Raw genomic sequence first — 17,119 nt, forward strand, 5'->3', positions numbered from 1 at the left:
TCAAGAAGAGCATCTAAATAAATGCTCCTGAAATTACAGCTCACAAGTAATAACTTCCCCAGCCAAGGCAGATAACAAAGATAGCAGAGAAGCTAACAGACCTACATGCAGACTTTCCTCTGTAGTTGCTCTGTGCTGTTGCACTTGTGCCATACTGACCACCACCACTGCTGAGCTTCATTCAGTGCTCCATAGGAGCTAAAGATTAGGACAGTGATGTCCACTAACTGATCCAGAAGAGAATTACATCAGCTGTGAGGACACTGGACAAAGGTCAGTGGGTTGCTTTTCTCTGGCAGTGATATCACCTATGGAAGATATAGACTCACACCAATTTCTGTGGTGCTTGCAGTCTTGAATCTGGCATCCAGATCCACAAAAGAATCTGAACTGAGCACTCTAGACCCTTCTCAATTTCAGCAATTGGGAAAGCAAGTCTCTGAAAGCCATCACACAGCATCTCACTCTGAAGCTAGGCACTCCAACAGCTGTCTGCCAGCGCAGCCAGGACCAAGACACGTCCCAGTGATGCTCAGCCTGATTGGCATCATTCAGAAGAAAGCTGGCTCAAATGTAGTAAAGCCTATGACACCCAGAGCACGAATGGGCTCCAGCTGTTTGGCTGCAAGAAAACACATAACTGCCTCTGATGCTTGCTTTGGAACAGGTAAAATTTGGGTGTCTCTTTTGCTGCTAGCTGCCAGAGCGTCACCTTACCTCCGTCCAGGAGGAACGGCATACCGCTCCCACCGGGACCAATGCCACTGCCACTCCATGGGCCACCTGCTAGCGGATGCTGCATAGAGATGTGGCTGGCACCTAGAGGAAGGTGGACGGAATATGAGGGGAGTTTGTCACAAACACAAAAAGAAAAATTGTCCGCAGTAAGACTTGCTTTAAAAAAAAAATATATCAAAAAACACACCACAGGGGGGAAAAAAAAAAAATTAAAAGCCAAAACTAAAACTAGAAAAAAAGTTGATGGAATGCATAGTCTGGAAGGCAAAATATGGGGAAAAAAAAAATCCCATCTACCAGAATGCAAACACCAGGGACTGATTGGATGGGATGTTAAAATTCTAAGTGCAATAAAAAGAGCGATGGGTTGGAGTTGTTAGAAGTAATTCCCCATCACTCTTCTCATATATTTACCCAGCATGTTTGTGATTTGGCCAGCAGAATGCCTCTCCAGTGAGGCCAATACCTTGCCTTAAGTCTGGTGCAATGCACATGCCTTAGAAGAGTTGAAAGGTAAAGCGTGCCAGAAGCAGGGATACCTTCTTTCTTTCTTTGTACTTACTGCGTGGGCCAGAGCCTGCACCAGTGTCAAAGTAGGAGAAGAGAGAGTCCAGTTCATCAGGACAAAAGAGGGAATCTCGACGGAACTTCCTCTCCAGCGTGGCTGCTGTTTGAGAGAGATTTGGAAACGAACAGTTAATAACACACAGATGAATAACGCAGCCATAATTAAACACGCTGAGCTTTGTGCATCTCATGTGTTTGGTGCCATCACTATACCCACATACACCATCAAAACACAAGGAGAAGACCACAGCTGTTGGTTTAACGCTGCAGAGCAAGTCGTTCCAAAGCACTGAGAGCAGCCAGAGCCCTTCTCAAAGCAGGGAGGTTCCCACCTGATGACAGCATGGCTGGTGATGCGTTGCCCGCTTCGTGGCGGTACTTCCTCCGAGCTGTGGGTGCTTTTGTGGTGCTGTTGTTCCTCTGGCATTTCTTCACACACCAACGTCGAGGTTTCCGCTCGTTCTCTGCCAGAGCCTCTCCACTTGCTAGCTTCTTCAGGAATTTCTTCTCCACGTATTTCACCTTGATCCAAGCTTCCTTGTCCTGCCTAGGAAAAGAACAGCATAAAACTCCGCACAGGGTCACAGCACTCACCTACAGCAAACAGCTACAAGTAGATGAGGCTGCTCTGGCTCAGCTCCTCAATCCTGCTTTGAGCCTTAAAAACCACTGAGGCCTGGATGAAAAAGGCAGAGTTGCTCAAACCTAAAAACATTTCAAAGCAAAACTGAGGAGTGCTGAGAGTGGAAAGGGATGAGCCAGGCCACGCCACGTGCTTCAGTGAGAGTTTGGGCCCTCACCAAATGCCAGCCCTACTATCTGGCTTTCCAGATTGCTTAGAGTAGAGCTGAAGGTCGGTGGGGATGTATAACTTTCCCCAGAGCTGGTAGGAGCAGTACATGCACTCAAACTCACCTGGAGCTCCCTGCTGTTGGTTTCTTAAGTCCCAGTTCTTCACATTGTGCCTCATAGATCTGATTCATGGTGCTGTTTCCCAGCTCGCACATCAGCTGCAATAAACCAGGAGAGAATGAAGTACTCAGGTGAGGAGTTACTCCTGCTACCAGGCACGACTGCCCTCCCTGCCCAGCATTTTCCAGGTTTTGGTGTTAAAAGCCAACACTCACTTTCAGTAACTCTGGCTCCCAGGAGTCCAGTGTGAGAGATCGGACTTTGGAGCAGTGGACACCCAGACTCCTTCAAAAGGAAGAAAACTGAAATGGTTACAACGCCTCAAAAGCAGAAATGATTGTAGAAGCTATTGTAGAAATGCCTAAGTTGATATAAATCAATCCTGTTACATTATTCACATTAAAAGCTGCTCTTCTGTACTTTTTATCTTTGAATCCTTCCATTCTACTTTCCTTGTCTTTACATCCCTAGTAAGAAGGGTTTCCCTACTTGAGCTGAACATCACCAGTGTTTGATTGCTCGTTAGTGTGTGCTGTTAATTGGTGATGCAGTTCAGTTTGCTGGCAGAGGCAATGCTCAGAGGTGCAGTTATATATGGGTGGAACATGGATAAAGCAAGTCTGTAAAATACTCTGTTAACAACAAGTGCTAAATAACATCACTGCAGTTGAAATATTACTATTCAGGCTGTTTCCTGATGTCCTTTGTTCTGGATTACTCTGCAACTACTGCAGCCATGAGGAAACCAGCACTGCATACACATAGATGTTCCCACATAGATGCTGCAGCAAGCAGCTACTTTTGAATCTATACAGACATTATACACTGTACACTTGCAACTCCATCTCTACCTTTTTCTAGGAGCTTGCAATCTAAGCATCTTGCTGGCAACACACTTAGAATACCTGTGGATACCAGAGCACTCAATGCATAGCAGAATGCCCAGGTTGATGCTGGCCCACCGGGGATCTGGCTGACCACAGTCACAGCACTGGTCGTTCCCAGGGATGCTCTGCACTCTTTGCAAGATGGTCTCCCCTTTCACATTGCGGTCCCGTGAGTCGGTAGCAGAATCAATGCTGCTGGTTGATGGGGAAGCAGTTCGGTCCAGTCTCTGCAGGGAACAAAAAGGGATTTAGGATCTGCAAAGCACTGTGGAAGGAGGACCCACATTGGATCTTTGCATTGCAGAGGCACTCACAGGAAGCAATACCTGAAGAGGAATGAGCTACTGCTAGTCCAGGAAGGCAAAGGGTAAAGTCTCATTACTTTCTGTTACTGCCACAGGACTGTGCTTCACCCCTCCCATCTCTGGGAGTGCAGCAGCAGGCACACCTTTCCCTTGCATGCAGTTCATTATCACCGTTGCCTTTGAGTTAGCAAAGCCACCAGTAGAAGGGGTATTTCCAAATGGTTTACCCAGCCACGCCAAACATGTCACAGCTCAGAAGCCCACTGCCAGGGCTCTGAGACCCTACTAGGGATCTTCCCCTTTCACCCTCACTCACTTCAATATAGTAGCTGTCAGGACTCTCCCGGTACGCAGAAGCGATGCTGGCTTGAACAGCCTGAATCCAGGCCTGACGCAGCTTCTCTGAGTCAGCCTGCAGCATGCAGCTCCTGGGAGGGAAAGCAGAGAGTTGGAAAGAATAAAAGGAGAGGATGCAAGTGAAAACTGTCCCACTTTGTCCTCACGTAGCCTTTTCAGTGGAGGTGGCACCTTGATTTGACAGGCATGGGACAGAAATGAATCCAGTTATTTTGGATAGACGACTGCTGCCAGTTTCACAGTCTGTATATGTATTAGGTTTGCACAGCCTGGATATCAGCTTATGCTGATATCTGATGAACTTCATGGAGACTCTGAAACACAGGCAGAGCTATCTGCCAGTCATCACTGAACAGATCAGGGCAGCATCCGCTCAAATCAAATTTGTAGCACTTCTATGTACAGCCCACCAACCATCAGGATGACACAGGAAAGCCTCCAAACTTACTTGGTAGGTGAGACAACCTCAAAGCAGAACCTCCTCTCTATGTCTTCACATGGCTTGACAGTACAGAGCCGCAGGTCTTCCACCACCACCGTGAGGACATCCTGAAAGAGTGAGAACAGGTGGCTCTGTCAGCTCTCTGAATCTATCATAATCAGCTTCTCAGAAACCTCCTCCCCAAACTCTGCTGGTTACCACATGCTAGGTCAAAAAAAAAAGAGCCAGCCCATCACAGGATAACCCTAGAGCAATAGGAGGGGGCTGTATAGGACCTAACAGTGGGACAACAAACACGTGATGTGGACAGCTTACTGGGGACATCCTCTGTTGAATCTGAGTATTTAGATCCCCACAAACACCATTTGCTGCTGCTTAGTTCTCAGCACCACCTAACTCTGGAGCACAACAGTGCCCACAACTTGTGACCCTTCTCGTCACGGTGCAGAAATCCCCAGCAAAACAGGACATCAGACAAGTTGGCCAATCTGCCCAGTGTCACCTGGGGAAGCCTCACTGACCTTTAGTTTTTTCTGGTACACCAGCTGGCTGTTCTGTATGGAGAACCACCTCCTGGGGGAAGACAGACAGACAGAGGTCAGAACAAGTGAACAGCAGACCTCAAGCTGAAAACAACTGTCAGACTCACGCTTCTCTAATGCCCTCAGTCAGAGGATAACCAAAGGATTTACAGCCTTAGGAAATGACTGTTGGCATTGAGATACTGTGAAAGCAACTGTCCGAGATACATTGATATACATGAAGGATGAAGGAAGGGAAGAAATGAGTTGGGCAGTTCATATTGCTAGCTAGGATTTCTGGAGCAGAAGTTTGTGTGCACACTGGCTTCTGCTTCTACTATGCAGGTAGAAGTCAGTGGGACACACTGCACTGGTTAGAGCTGGATGGACCTACACAGTAGGTTACCTGGTGTTTACTGGGAAGGTTGGATTGCTTGCACATACCACAGGCAGCATGCCTCCTGCCTCTCCAAGCTGTCATAGGGAAAGCCAGAAATTCTTTGATATAATGAAGAAACTTCCAAGTGGCAAAAAGAAAAAAAAAAAAAAACAAACATATATTGGAAAACCCTGCTAACTGGCAGTGCTACAACCAGCGTTGGAAAAAAATAATACAGACAGGTTGCACACATTGTTGTTTATACAGAACAAGCTACCTACCAGGCTGAGCTCCCAGTAGCCACTACAACCAACAGGATGCCAAACAGAAAGCCAAAGCTCCTGTTTGCTGTGGCTAGAGGAAGGACATGTGCGTGGGAAGGGAATCTGCCTTCTTAAGGGACCACCAGCTGCCAGCTTCCCATTAAGATGCAAGCGACAGAAGGTCCAAATGATGCTGATATTAGAGGTAATTCCCTGGTGTCTTAATCTGCAGTGCTAAATCCAGCCCTCCCAAGTCGCTTCCTCAGTCCAAGATACAGCCTAAGATTTAGCAGCCTGATCATCTTTCTGGAAGAAAGCACTGAAATATCCGAGCATAAATAGTCAGAGGCTTGCAGCAGGCTGGCATTTGAGCATGTATCACACTTGTTTTGCAAAGGAACTGGGTTCCCTGGGAAAATGAGATGAGACAGGGTTCTCTTTCCTTCGTCACTGCTGAAAGATTAAAGAGCGAGATAAAAGACATCAGTAATAAAGGATCTGACATGTCTGTGAAGAAATGGAAAGCGCAGGTAACTGGAGGCCATCCCACCTACGTGGGAACCCCTTTTGCTGAGCTCATCCGGTTCTGCATTTCTGAGCTGCTGTGACAGCCACAGTCTGTGCTCAATGAGCTTTGCTGCTGTCAGGTTTCTCTCTCTCAGGTTCTGGTTTCCACTCCTGCTCCTTGCAGCTGCCTTCTCTGCCTGCTCTGCCACCCCAAGGAACCCATTGCTGCCTGGTGTTGGCTCCCAGCCTGAACCAAACAGGGGATTTTGCTGCTTCCACTGCCTGACCCCCACTCACGAGGGGGAGGCACCACCAGTGAGTGGCAGGGTGACAGTATGAGGGTGATGAGTAGGTAGGTGACAGGAGCTGGGAGCTGCTGAAATGCCAGCAGATATGGCTGAGAGTGGGTGGGACTGAAGAGAGTGAGATGACTGCAGGGAGGATACAAAGCGTGTGACTGGGATGCAGGAGGACATGGGGGAGGTGGGACAGCTGGGATTTGGGGGATTGGGAAAAATTAGAGCCTTTGACATAAGCTTTACTTCAGACATCAGGACAGATCAGAAGGTCTCAGAGGTTTGTGTTCCCTCCAAGATAAGTGCCCTACAGAGTGCCCCTTACATTCTCAAGGTACAGGTCTCAGCACAAACCTGCCGCTCTTGGGCATGACCTTCTCCTCTGCACAGACATGTGGTGTGCAGAGAAAGCATGCATGTCTAGGGACAGAGGCCATGCTTATGAAACACTGAGCAGGAACTCCTAAAAGGCTGATAAGATTGCAGCTACAATACATTCCAGGTGAATTTCCACTGAAATCAAACAACTGATGCATTGGGTCGTATTGCTGCTGTAGTTTCTGGTTCCTTCAATTGCAAACTTAGTGCTTAAATGTCAGAGGATGAGACAACCTGAGGGGTAAAAATGTTCTGAAAACATTCCAATCGAATTTAGCAGCACTAGAGCAAGCTTCAGGAAGGACTCACTGACCCAACCAATTCCAAGATCTAGTAATTTCAGATCTCCTCTCCATGCAAACACAGGCAATTTCTGTGCATCCCATAGACCGTTCACTGAACCACTTAGTGTTTATTTATTCCAAAGTCTAATGACAGCATATTTCAACCCTGCTGTGGCATATAGAGTGTATCCCATAGCCAAGTGCAGAATCTGATAACATTACATCATTTCCCTGTTAAGTGACAGGAGGAAACGTGGGTCAAAAAAGCATTGATCTCTTGCATTAGAAACTAATTGCAAGGGTTTGAATGCTCCTGCACAACCATCTATGAAGCCCATTAACAATCTCAAGGGAAGCTAAACACACAAATATCAAGCAAGGCTAGAACATGAAACCTCTGCTTCCACTTTCCCAAGGTCTCTGGCAGCTCCCGACTGGTGCAGGCGCCATATGAGACCAGCATTCCTGGTGATCTATCAGCTGAAATATTTATAAGCAATTAAGAGCAGAGGCAGTGCACAGACAGCCACCTCTCCCAGCAGTAGAGCTGATACTTCCACTCCTGCCTATTCCCCCTCCCACAACAGACACAGGTTAAATACTTGTGGCTCTTTAAAAGCAAGCACGTCTTGCTGCGTTACCTATTTCTCTTAATTGCTATTAATTTACAACTTTCCTATATGGCATTAGCTGTGTTCGGAGACTTGGCCCAGATATCAAATGAAATATGAGGTATTACTCACCGATTCCATGTTTTGAAAGCATTGCTGGCTCTCTTGAAGAGGTAGCCTTCCATCACCACTCCATTTGGGGCATCGACATTAAACTCCACCTTTGAGTCATCATAGGAGAAGTCCTGCATATGGAAAGAGGCTGAGACTCTAACACGGCTGCATTCCCCAGATGGAGATGAGCCTATTAAAAGCATAAAGAGGAAGAAAGCACCTATGCCAAGATTGTGAGGTTCAGGCAGAGCTCTCTCTCACAGCGCACTCCTTTGCTGTAGTGGGCTGCAGCCATGAATAGCAGCCAGGAACAATCCTCATTGCAGCAAGCTTATCCATCCCTATTGGTGGAGAATGTGCTATATATGCTGCATTTCCCACTCTGGTAGCTGATAAGGAGAAAGGTAGGTAGCTCATTATTATGAGATTCAAAGTTGCCAATATCTGGGGCAGCCTGCAGTGTGAAGCATAGGGATGGAGGTGCTTTTCATTGGCCACACATGGCAACAGTGCTGACTCTCCTGCAAAGGGCCAGGAACAAGAGCAAAGCCCATCTATGCACAAGGAAAACAGGCACGAAGCTTTCCAGAGGGAAAGCAAGACTTATCAATTCCATTTTCATTACCTATCATCATCTGCCATCTCCAATTTGCACTCACATGATTCTCTATGCTATGCTACCCATCAGAGCTAATTTGTCAGGTTTGGCACTGATTCACCAGATAGATCTCATGGATTCTGACAGCTGCTGAGCAAGACACAGAGCAGAGAGAACAGCAGCTGCTCCTGCAGAAGATGGGATTCTTCTCCCTGGGCTATATCTGCCTCCTTCTCCAGAGAATCTAGGTCAGGAAACCTAAACAACATCCCCCCACCTGAGGGAAACTGAGGCACATCTCTCCTATGTGCACTCCACTCACACCTCCCTCTTGAGAGCAGATATTTTTCCCTGCACACCCTGGTTCAAAGACCCAGCAGCACAGTAAAAAGCAGCCCCATTAACTTCAGTGCCTTTCCCAGCTCAGCACACGAAGACCCTCGCGATGCTGCGTTGCCAGGCAACGTGCACTTCACTCTCATTAAGATGAGTTATTTTCATGTTCAGAGATGCCAGCTTGCCTGGGAGGTGTCACAATCAGAAAGAATACTGATACAGAAGGAGGAGATATAATGGGACAGGACTGAGTCATCCCTTGGAAAAACAGCATGATGCCCAATTATGCACTAGAAACTCTGCTGTAAGGCACACAATTAAACGAGGTCTGCTCAGCCCCAAATGTTCTTGCCATAAGAGGGTAAATCCCATGGGGAGGGGGGGGGGGGGGTCTCTTCTGCAGATGTCTTTTGTGTACATATTGCAAACAAAGGCTAGAGGAAATTTTCCTCTATATATCATAGAATGGCCTGGGCTGAAAAGGACCACAATGTTCATCCAGTTCCAACCCCCTGCTATGTGCAGGGTCACCAACAGCAGACCAGGCTGCCCAGAGCCACATCCAGCCTGGCCTTGAATGTCTCCAGGGATGGGGCATCCACAACCTCTAACTTGTAACCATTGAATGTGTGATTTTTGTAGAGCTGCTCCCAACGTGATGAGAATCTGCTCTATTCTATAAACCATGCAGATATCCAAAAAATCTGTTGAGAAGCACACAGTATAATGTAAAACCCTTCCAAGGGCACCTTAGAAATGACACTTTGTGGATTGGGTACAAAATAGAGGGGAGGATCTGAATTTAATCATGTGATTTCAATTGTCCTCATCTAATCACAGGGTAGGAGGGTAAGGAGGATGTACTGCTGATGAGAGCAGGAGGAACAGATGGGCCACGTGCGTCAGAGTAAATCCACTGGAAGTCAGGGGAGTGAAGCCAGGTGTGCCTTTAACTTATATTTCTGCCTGTGTAATTCCAGAGCAAAGCCACTATTGTCAACAGAGCTACTGGAGGACAGGATATGCCCAGCAGATCCTAAGCTGGATTTGTAAAGCAGGCTGAAACCAGGAGAGAGCTGAGGGTAAGGAGCAATCAGCTTCTTATCCTAGGCACCTTCCAGTCTGATCCTCAGGGGCAGCTTGCTCCATTCCATCACACCCTGCTGGGAAATGCATCAGATCATTGCTATAACACCACACTGAAGGACAGCCCAAATGCAGAAGGGAGGGGAAAAAAAATAATCCAGAGTTTATCCCCTGATTGATGTCATTTCTCTTTTTTGAAGGCTGAAAAGAAAAAGTATAGAAACGGCTCATGGAGCCAAAAGGTAAAATCATGGCTGGACTCAGGATGGTTTCAGGTATCCACCATTCAGACAGCTCTACTATAATTGTCAGAGTTCCATCCAGCACATCAGAATGAGCTTCAACTATGGGCTCCAATGACACATTCCTATGCAGAAGTTCATACAGAGAACTTTCTTACCCACAGCTATTGAAAAGAGGAGTTACCAGAATATCTATTGATCCCTCACATGCACACATTTGGATTCCAGCTGGAAGCCAGCTTAGAAAGCTAAGATCATCCTCCCAGTGGTGTTGAAACAGCATGGTGGTGTGGCCATAGCTGAACGCAGACAGATGTGACAATGAATCCCCTTAACAGAGGGAGAGCTGCCATTAAACGGCCCAAAGTCTGCTCTATTCATTGGCACAAAAAGATTTTAATCCTGTTAGCTCTGGGAAATAAGGCAGAGTCCTGGCTCAGCTGATGCCAAGCACATCAGAAAGTCTGTTAGCCCTTCTTGCAAGGCACAAGCACAGCAGAGGCTGCCTGGCTGCAGGTGGAACGAAGGAATAGGAACTTTTCCCCATTACACAACACCTAAAGTAGCTTGCTTTCACTTTAAAAGGCCAGACAAAGCAGAGTAAGAGCACACAGATATGCTTTCTCTTGGGCCCTCTTTCCCATTTCCTGCTATGACTTTAATGCACGATTGTCAGACAGCTTTTTCTCTATTTCTTCCCACCATTGCTACGTATTGCTCTGTCTGCTCTGAATGACTTGGGACTGATTTATTAAGTCTGCATTGAGGACCTCATTGTCTCTGCGACACGAAAAAATAAACGCACAGTACAGAAAAGCCTTCCTAGGATTGAGATCTGAATGGCTTCAGCTGCAACTGCAATGCAATCGCAGTTACAGACAGCAGGGACACATTGGATCACACGTTGGCAAAAGCAACCCATTGTCTTTCAAAATAAGAAGCCAGGTCTCTGCCATCATCTGCTTCCCTTTCTTTCAGCCACTTTCAATGAATCACACCGGGTCCAGCATCCCCTCAGACCTGAGCTTACAAACAAGGCTGTTTGGGAACTGATTTGTTAGAAGCGATGCCACGCTGGTTTCCATGGGAGCACACTGAGTGCTGCTGAAACAGCAATGAAATAAATCCCAAGAGACACATCCAGAGGGATGTGGAAAAGGACACGACTGGGGACACTCAAACCAGGAAACGGAAAGCAAAAAACCCAACACATGCAAGCACAAGAAGACCAGGGAAAGAAAATAACGCATGGCTGCCTCTCAGCCCTTTCCACTACCAACTCCCCCATCCATAGGGGGGGATGCATAGGGATGCTGGTGCTGCAGACCCAGCCAAGCTCTTCCACTTTCTCCCATGAGACCAGCATTTCATGCATAGGAAATGGCTGGAATTCAATACACCTCCAGCATCACAGATTTAAGGTGAAGAGTGAAGATGTCCCCCACCTGCCTGGATGCTTTTGGCAGGGGAGTGTTTTCTAAGTAAGCAGCCCTGCCTATGTGCTGCTCCCTGAAATAGGAAGGTCTCATTTCTGCCCATCTGGTGGTATCTTATATGGTACCAATTGAAATAAAATTACAGCACGTGACAAATGCTTTCCTTCATAGAAAATAAAGGCTTTATCCAAAATGCCTTTTTTTTTTTTGCTAAGAAAGAATGCTCACTATTTAACAATTCCATTACGTACATCCAGGCACAGAATTTCTCCTGAGCTAAATGAGAAGCTGTGTGACTGCTCAGCTCTGATTCCAAGGATAGCAGAACTGAGAGGAATATTCACAGCCCCTAAGGATGCACACACCCCCTTCTACACAAAACTGGTGCATGCACATTCTGTTCTCTTCTGGTGCCCAAATAGATTTCAAGCCTTTCTCTAACTGGCTATTTTTACCTTGTATATATACTGTGTACGACCCAAGGCATCCTCCAAAGCAGATGGAATTTGAAGGAGACCTCCCCCATGTATATCCCCATTCTGCACAGCTTACACTCATTACAGCCAAACCCCATCTACAGTCCTTTTGTTTCTTGAATTTCCTAATACCAAACAACCTCCCCCTGCTCTGCAGCTTGCCAGCAAATGATGCTTAGATATCTGTACCCTGCCCTAACCTTTTCCATCCCACAGACAGAGCCAAGCCTATTTGCTCTCCTGCAGTAATAAAGCTATACTTGCACCTGGGTCGTATCACACAGCCCTACAGCAACACTCCTTGCACCCCCCCGAGGGCAAAGTGCCCCCTGAACTTTCTCCCCAAGTTAAACCAACGCTGCAGGAATCTCCTTACCAGGAGGTATTCAAGCCTGCTGAAAATCTTCATGATGCCAGCTGGAAGGGAGGCTCTGCAGGGAGCAGCTGCGTCCTCTCTCCGTTCGCTCTCTTAGAGCAGCATCTCTGCTAAGCACCGTGGGCTGGCAGGAAAGGAGGGATTTCTTTTTCAGCCCCTTCTCCTTTACCCCTCCTACTCCTTTTTGGGAAGCAGCAAGCTCTGCCGTTGGCTCCCGTCAAAGCAAGGGGCACCAGGAGAAGGAAGTCTGCTGGCCTCTGGGGACCACCTGCCTGCCCCCTCCCCATGCCTCCCATTCACAGTCAATCAGCTTAGAGCAAGGGCTAATTACCATACAGCTGTCAGGGAGGCACAGAAGGGAACGGGAGAAGCCAAGCAGCACAGAGCAAGGTTGACAGAAAGATGCTCACCGAATGTCCCCTGACCTTAACAGCCTCATCTGCTCTCAGCAGGGTCTGCTTCCCCCAGCCCCAGGAGCAGGGCCACCCTACAGCCAGCAATCCCACCCCTGTTCCCACTGCAGCCACAGAAATCCGGGTGGTGAAGCACCATATGGCCCCTGGTTTGTTATCTACCAGCTGGGCTAAATGAGGCAGAGAGCTCTGCTTTGGCACTCCTTCCCTTCCCAGGCAAACCAGTAACAGAAGTACAATTGCTTCCTCCTTTTTTCTGAACTAGGGAATTGGCACAAGCCTCCAAAGGAGCTTCTGTGCAGTATCATATTCTTCTACTTCCACAGACTGGCCTGCCAGTTTTGCTTAAGTGTTATAATTCCACCCCATTTCCCATTGGAAGAGTTTCCTCAACTTCTGTTCCAGCTGTGAGTCCTAAATTTTCCTCCTTATGTGGTCCTGCACAAGCCCATGTGCTTTTGTGCATCCATTTGAAACAAGTGAGCCCGTGAGCAAATTCATTCCGTGTGGTTTCAGAGTGTTTTTCTTTCAACACTTAAGAGATAGGAGAAGCAACAAGATTCTCTCCCCAGCTTTTGCACAAATTTCTCTTTTAAGGCAATCCTTCCACTCCTGCATCCCAAGCACACTCAAGAAGCATCCCCACCCTTCCCATTAAAACTCATTCTCCTGTGGTACAAAGAGGAAACTTGTATTTATGGTAGCCTATAAAGACAGATCCATCCTTTCCTCTTGCTGATTTTATTGGCACCCTTTTAGCATACGTGAGCATTATTTTCATATGCAGGGTGAGACTGCAAATGGAGCTGTAAGGTTTTAGAACTGGGAAAGCAGAGAGGGCAGCAGTTAAGATGACAGCTGGAAATGATAGCTGCTCTGGGAATCTATGCAAAAGGAGACAGATGCTCATGCAGGAAAATGGGGAAGGGGAGGCAAAAGGAAAGGCACCTGAATTTCAGTATCCAAGCAAATAGTCGAGATTCATGCTGAGTTTCTTTCCTACCAAAATGATTTTAATTAAAACAATGAAAGAAAATGACTGCTTTCTTAGCTTGGCTCTAAGGCTGCCCTCACACAGCTGCCTAAAGATAACTCAGTGCAAAAGGCTCTGCCTTCAGAATCTGCACAACTCTCCCATCCCCAGGAACGCTCCAAAAAGCATTATTTACACTGGATTCCCTCCCTTCCTGTTGTACCTATCATGCTGCTCAGAAAGACAACAAGGAGAAAAGATGCTTCTCCCACTCCTCCCTACTAAAGTACAACCAAATCTCCAGATTTTTGCAGAGAGCAGAGGATACCCCTGCGTTTGGCAGGGCTGAGCATGAAGGCACGCATTCAGACACGTGCTGTGCTCTCTATGGAGGTGGTGAGATGCTCACCAGACGTGGAGTGCCATGTTCCTCTGCTGTGGGAGCAAATCAGAGCAGCCAAAAGCAGCTCATCACACTGCCAGGCAGGAAGATTTAAACTCTACATTGCAGTAGGGATGTTCAGTTCTCTTGCAAGCTCATACACACGGGGAGACACAGCTCTATGCATATGCACCACAGTGAAAAATAAATGCTTGTTCTCCTTCTCAGAGCCTGACCCCTGCTTTATTCCCTGCTAGTCCATTCAAAGCCACGCAGTATAAAGAGATTAAACTGAAATGCATTGCACCAGAGAGACCTTCTGCAGTCCCCTGAATGAAGTCATCACTCCAGCAGCGTCCCCAGGGGGATGAAGAGTTCACAGATGGGTTTTCCCCTCCCTCAGAACACTTAACCACAGGGAGCACACGCACAGGATGATTCACAGGGGATGTCTGTCATTAGCTTTCAAATCCAGTTACGTTTGCATTTCATGGCTTATGACATTTTTGAGAGAGCATTAGAAGGAAAATGAGGGGCTCTCAGTTTTGTCCTGGTGCAAAGTATTGATCAGCAAAGTGCCTGCCAGATACAGATTCCTGAATGATTCCTTCTCAGGGCCCTCTGAAATTCCCTAATACTGTGCTGCAGTGCATGGAGATGTTCTGTAATCACAGGAAAAGAAGAGGGCAGGGGGAGGCTCCTACGTTTGGTCAACTCTTACATTCCAGAGTGCCCAGAATATAGGAGTACAACTTGCTTACCACCTATGGCATGCTTTCCTCTAGCAGCCAGCAAAACCAAAAGGCTTGACAACAGCCCTAGTGATGGGCAGCTCCAAAGCTTGGATCTAATGTCCAGAAACAAGTCAGGTTTGAATTCATACTGCTAGTTATCTACAGACAGCCTTAGTCTTTCTCCATTCTTACACTCCAATCTACTTTGGCTCCTATTTTACTATTAAGAGAACTGAAAACAGCTTTGAGGAGAATTAAACAAAATTCTTTTGAAACTGGGCTTTAAAATTTCATCTCCTGTGTTTATGTTACAGCATAAAACCTGTTGCAAAGTTTCTTTGTTTTGCTTTCAAAGGAAGAATTTGTAAATATCCAGAGCAGCAAAGTGCTAATTCAGTAAAATAGAGGTGCTGAAAGAAGAAAATGTGGTACTCACCTGCAGGAGGGTCTGCAGGGACATGTCAGTAACCCATGAAAGAAAAGGAAAATGAAAAAAAAATTAGTTGTTTTCTACAAGAATTTTGGATTGTTGACCAAATGAATGGCCTGGAAAATCAGAGCCTACATTAACCAAAGCTGCATCTCTACTGAAGGCTCATATTGGCTTCATAATAAATTCTAGTAGCTCCCTCATCATGGTGGTTCTTCCCAATTACAGCAGGTGGGAGCACACACAGTTACCATGGCTCATGTCTGTAGGTACCAAAAAATGCATCCATGAATTCGTTTGCTGGGTGATTTAATAAAGATTCTGGCCATCTGGGCTGGGCACTCAGACATGTTGCTACAGTGCTTCCTAACAATGGGGCACAGGGCTGTGATGGGGAACTGAACTGGACACATGTGAACAGAGAAGTGTCAGAAGGGATGTGCTGGTATTGCAGTAGCTGGCATTCACAGGTCTTGCCAGACAATGCTTGCACACATCAAGCTGCAGCCCCAGAAACTCACCCTCTGCTGTATCATTGCATGTTTATGCTCCATCTCTCTCTTCTCCACTGCAGAATCAATCACCAGCTGGTCCAGCTACAGTGGGGGAGAACACAAAGGAGAATTATAAGCTTATGAGTCCATCTCTACAGCGCTGCTCTATGGCTCTACCAACCCTCCCCAAAACTGTAAGCCCTCACAAGAGGGGAAAAGGGCCCCAGGCTGTGTTTGGTTGGGCACTGGAAGTTACTGTGGCTCCTGGCTGCTACCCCAAGTGTGCAGCAGAGTGCATCCATCAAGCAGCTCAGATGCCCTGTCCACTCCATGATTACCAAGTAGCTAAATGGGAACAAGGACATCCTTTCAGGACAAAAAGGGTACAAATGGGCAGATTGAATCAGACAGATTCTCTATCCCTCACCTCTGTGGCAAGCTTCTTCATGTAGGGATCCAGCTCATGGAGAAGACTGTAGCCCTGCTGGAAGAAGGTGTACTGGGCATGCATGAAGGACAGCATCTGGGGAGAGAAATAAAAGCAAGGTTGGAAGAGGACAGCATGAGGAGTTCTTAACCCTTATTTCCCACAAAGAACATCCCCTCAAGGCACAGCTCTAACGCTTTCCTTTCCCAAACCAACTTATTCACTATGTGCCTCTCCCTCTTCTCTTCTTTCTTCCTGTCACAAATCCTTGCACGCTGCCAGGTAACCCTTGTCTTGAGCACAAAGCACTGAGAGCAGCATCCTTCACCCCTTAGAGTACCCTCTGGGTCAGGGCTGTGAAGTACTGCTCTGGGCCTTCAATCTCCCCTCTTGTTAGCATACCTGCAGCCCCCGAGCAGTCCCAGACAGACAGAATCTCCAGGGCAGACCGAGGAGTTGGTATGCTGACCCATGCAACCTGAAATGGAGAGGGCTGCCTTTCATTGAGTCACTGAGAGCAGCCAGAGAAAACACAGAGCCCTTACCGCATCCAGTATTTCAAACTTCTTCTTGGCCTGCAGGACATTGATCTGTGAAGGGATCAAGATAAGACTCTCAGCATCAGCAGCATTAGGGAGTCCAATATGGGGATTTAAGTAGGAACAACTTGTTGCAGTGCCCCTAGCAGCAAAACAGAGACTATTCAAGGACAGTACCACAGAGCCAGCTTCTGAAAAGGTAAGCTCCAGATGGAATAGAAAGGATAACAGCAGAGAAGTTTTCTGACCCATTGATTGAGATCTCTGCCAGATGTACGTTTGTACATAAGCTGACAACAAATAGTGACCCTGGAGACTCATTTGGCATCATATGAAGGATGTGTTTAATCCATCAGGTCACTGGTTTGATTTCCCTTTGCAGGCTGAGAGGAACCGGTGCAGCATCACAGGCTTTTTTAATAAGCATAGTGGAGCCTATTGTGAAATTGTACCTGCAGTGGGCCTATGTTCTCAGTGTACAGACCCTTTGCATGCTTTTTGCAGAGAAAAGTGCCTGGCTGACTGCCCCAGAGATCCCTGCAGCCCCTTCGCACTGAAGCAGCAGTGGTTAGGATGATCTGAGCCATTGCCAATGCTCTTGGGCTCCTGGGGTGTG

At 47.1% G+C, this 17,119-nt stretch overlaps 1 protein-coding gene across 1 annotated transcript in view; it reads right to left on the reverse strand.

The window, feature by feature from the left end:
• Nucleotides 1–17,119, reverse strand: part of ACAP3 (ArfGAP with coiled-coil, ankyrin repeat and PH domains 3) — a 68,577-nt gene that overhangs the window by 7,653 nt on the left and 43,805 nt on the right. The window contains exons 7-20 of the mRNA XM_031613472.2: nt 16,510–16,554; nt 15,965–16,060; nt 15,565–15,639; nt 15,050–15,061; nt 7,580–7,692; nt 4,730–4,781; nt 4,215–4,315; nt 3,726–3,837; nt 3,123–3,331; nt 2,433–2,502; nt 2,221–2,315; nt 1,638–1,852; nt 1,301–1,405; nt 718–819 (exon numbers count right to left, since the gene is read on the reverse strand). Coding sequence (XP_031469332.2) covers nt 718–819; nt 1,301–1,405; nt 1,638–1,852; nt 2,221–2,315; nt 2,433–2,502; nt 3,123–3,331; nt 3,726–3,837; nt 4,215–4,315; nt 4,730–4,781; nt 7,580–7,692; nt 15,050–15,061; nt 15,565–15,639; nt 15,965–16,060; nt 16,510–16,554 — 1,402 coding nt within the window. The remainder of the gene's footprint in view (nt 1–717; nt 820–1,300; nt 1,406–1,637; nt 1,853–2,220; nt 2,316–2,432; nt 2,503–3,122; nt 3,332–3,725; nt 3,838–4,214; nt 4,316–4,729; nt 4,782–7,579; nt 7,693–15,049; nt 15,062–15,564; nt 15,640–15,964; nt 16,061–16,509; nt 16,555–17,119) is intronic.

The sequence above is a fragment of the Phasianus colchicus genome, chromosome 22 (genome assembly GCF_987193195.1).
Source record: "Phasianus colchicus chromosome 22, bPhaCol1.hap1.1, whole genome shotgun sequence".
NCBI lineage: Eukaryota > Metazoa > Chordata > Aves > Galliformes > Phasianidae > Phasianus > Phasianus colchicus.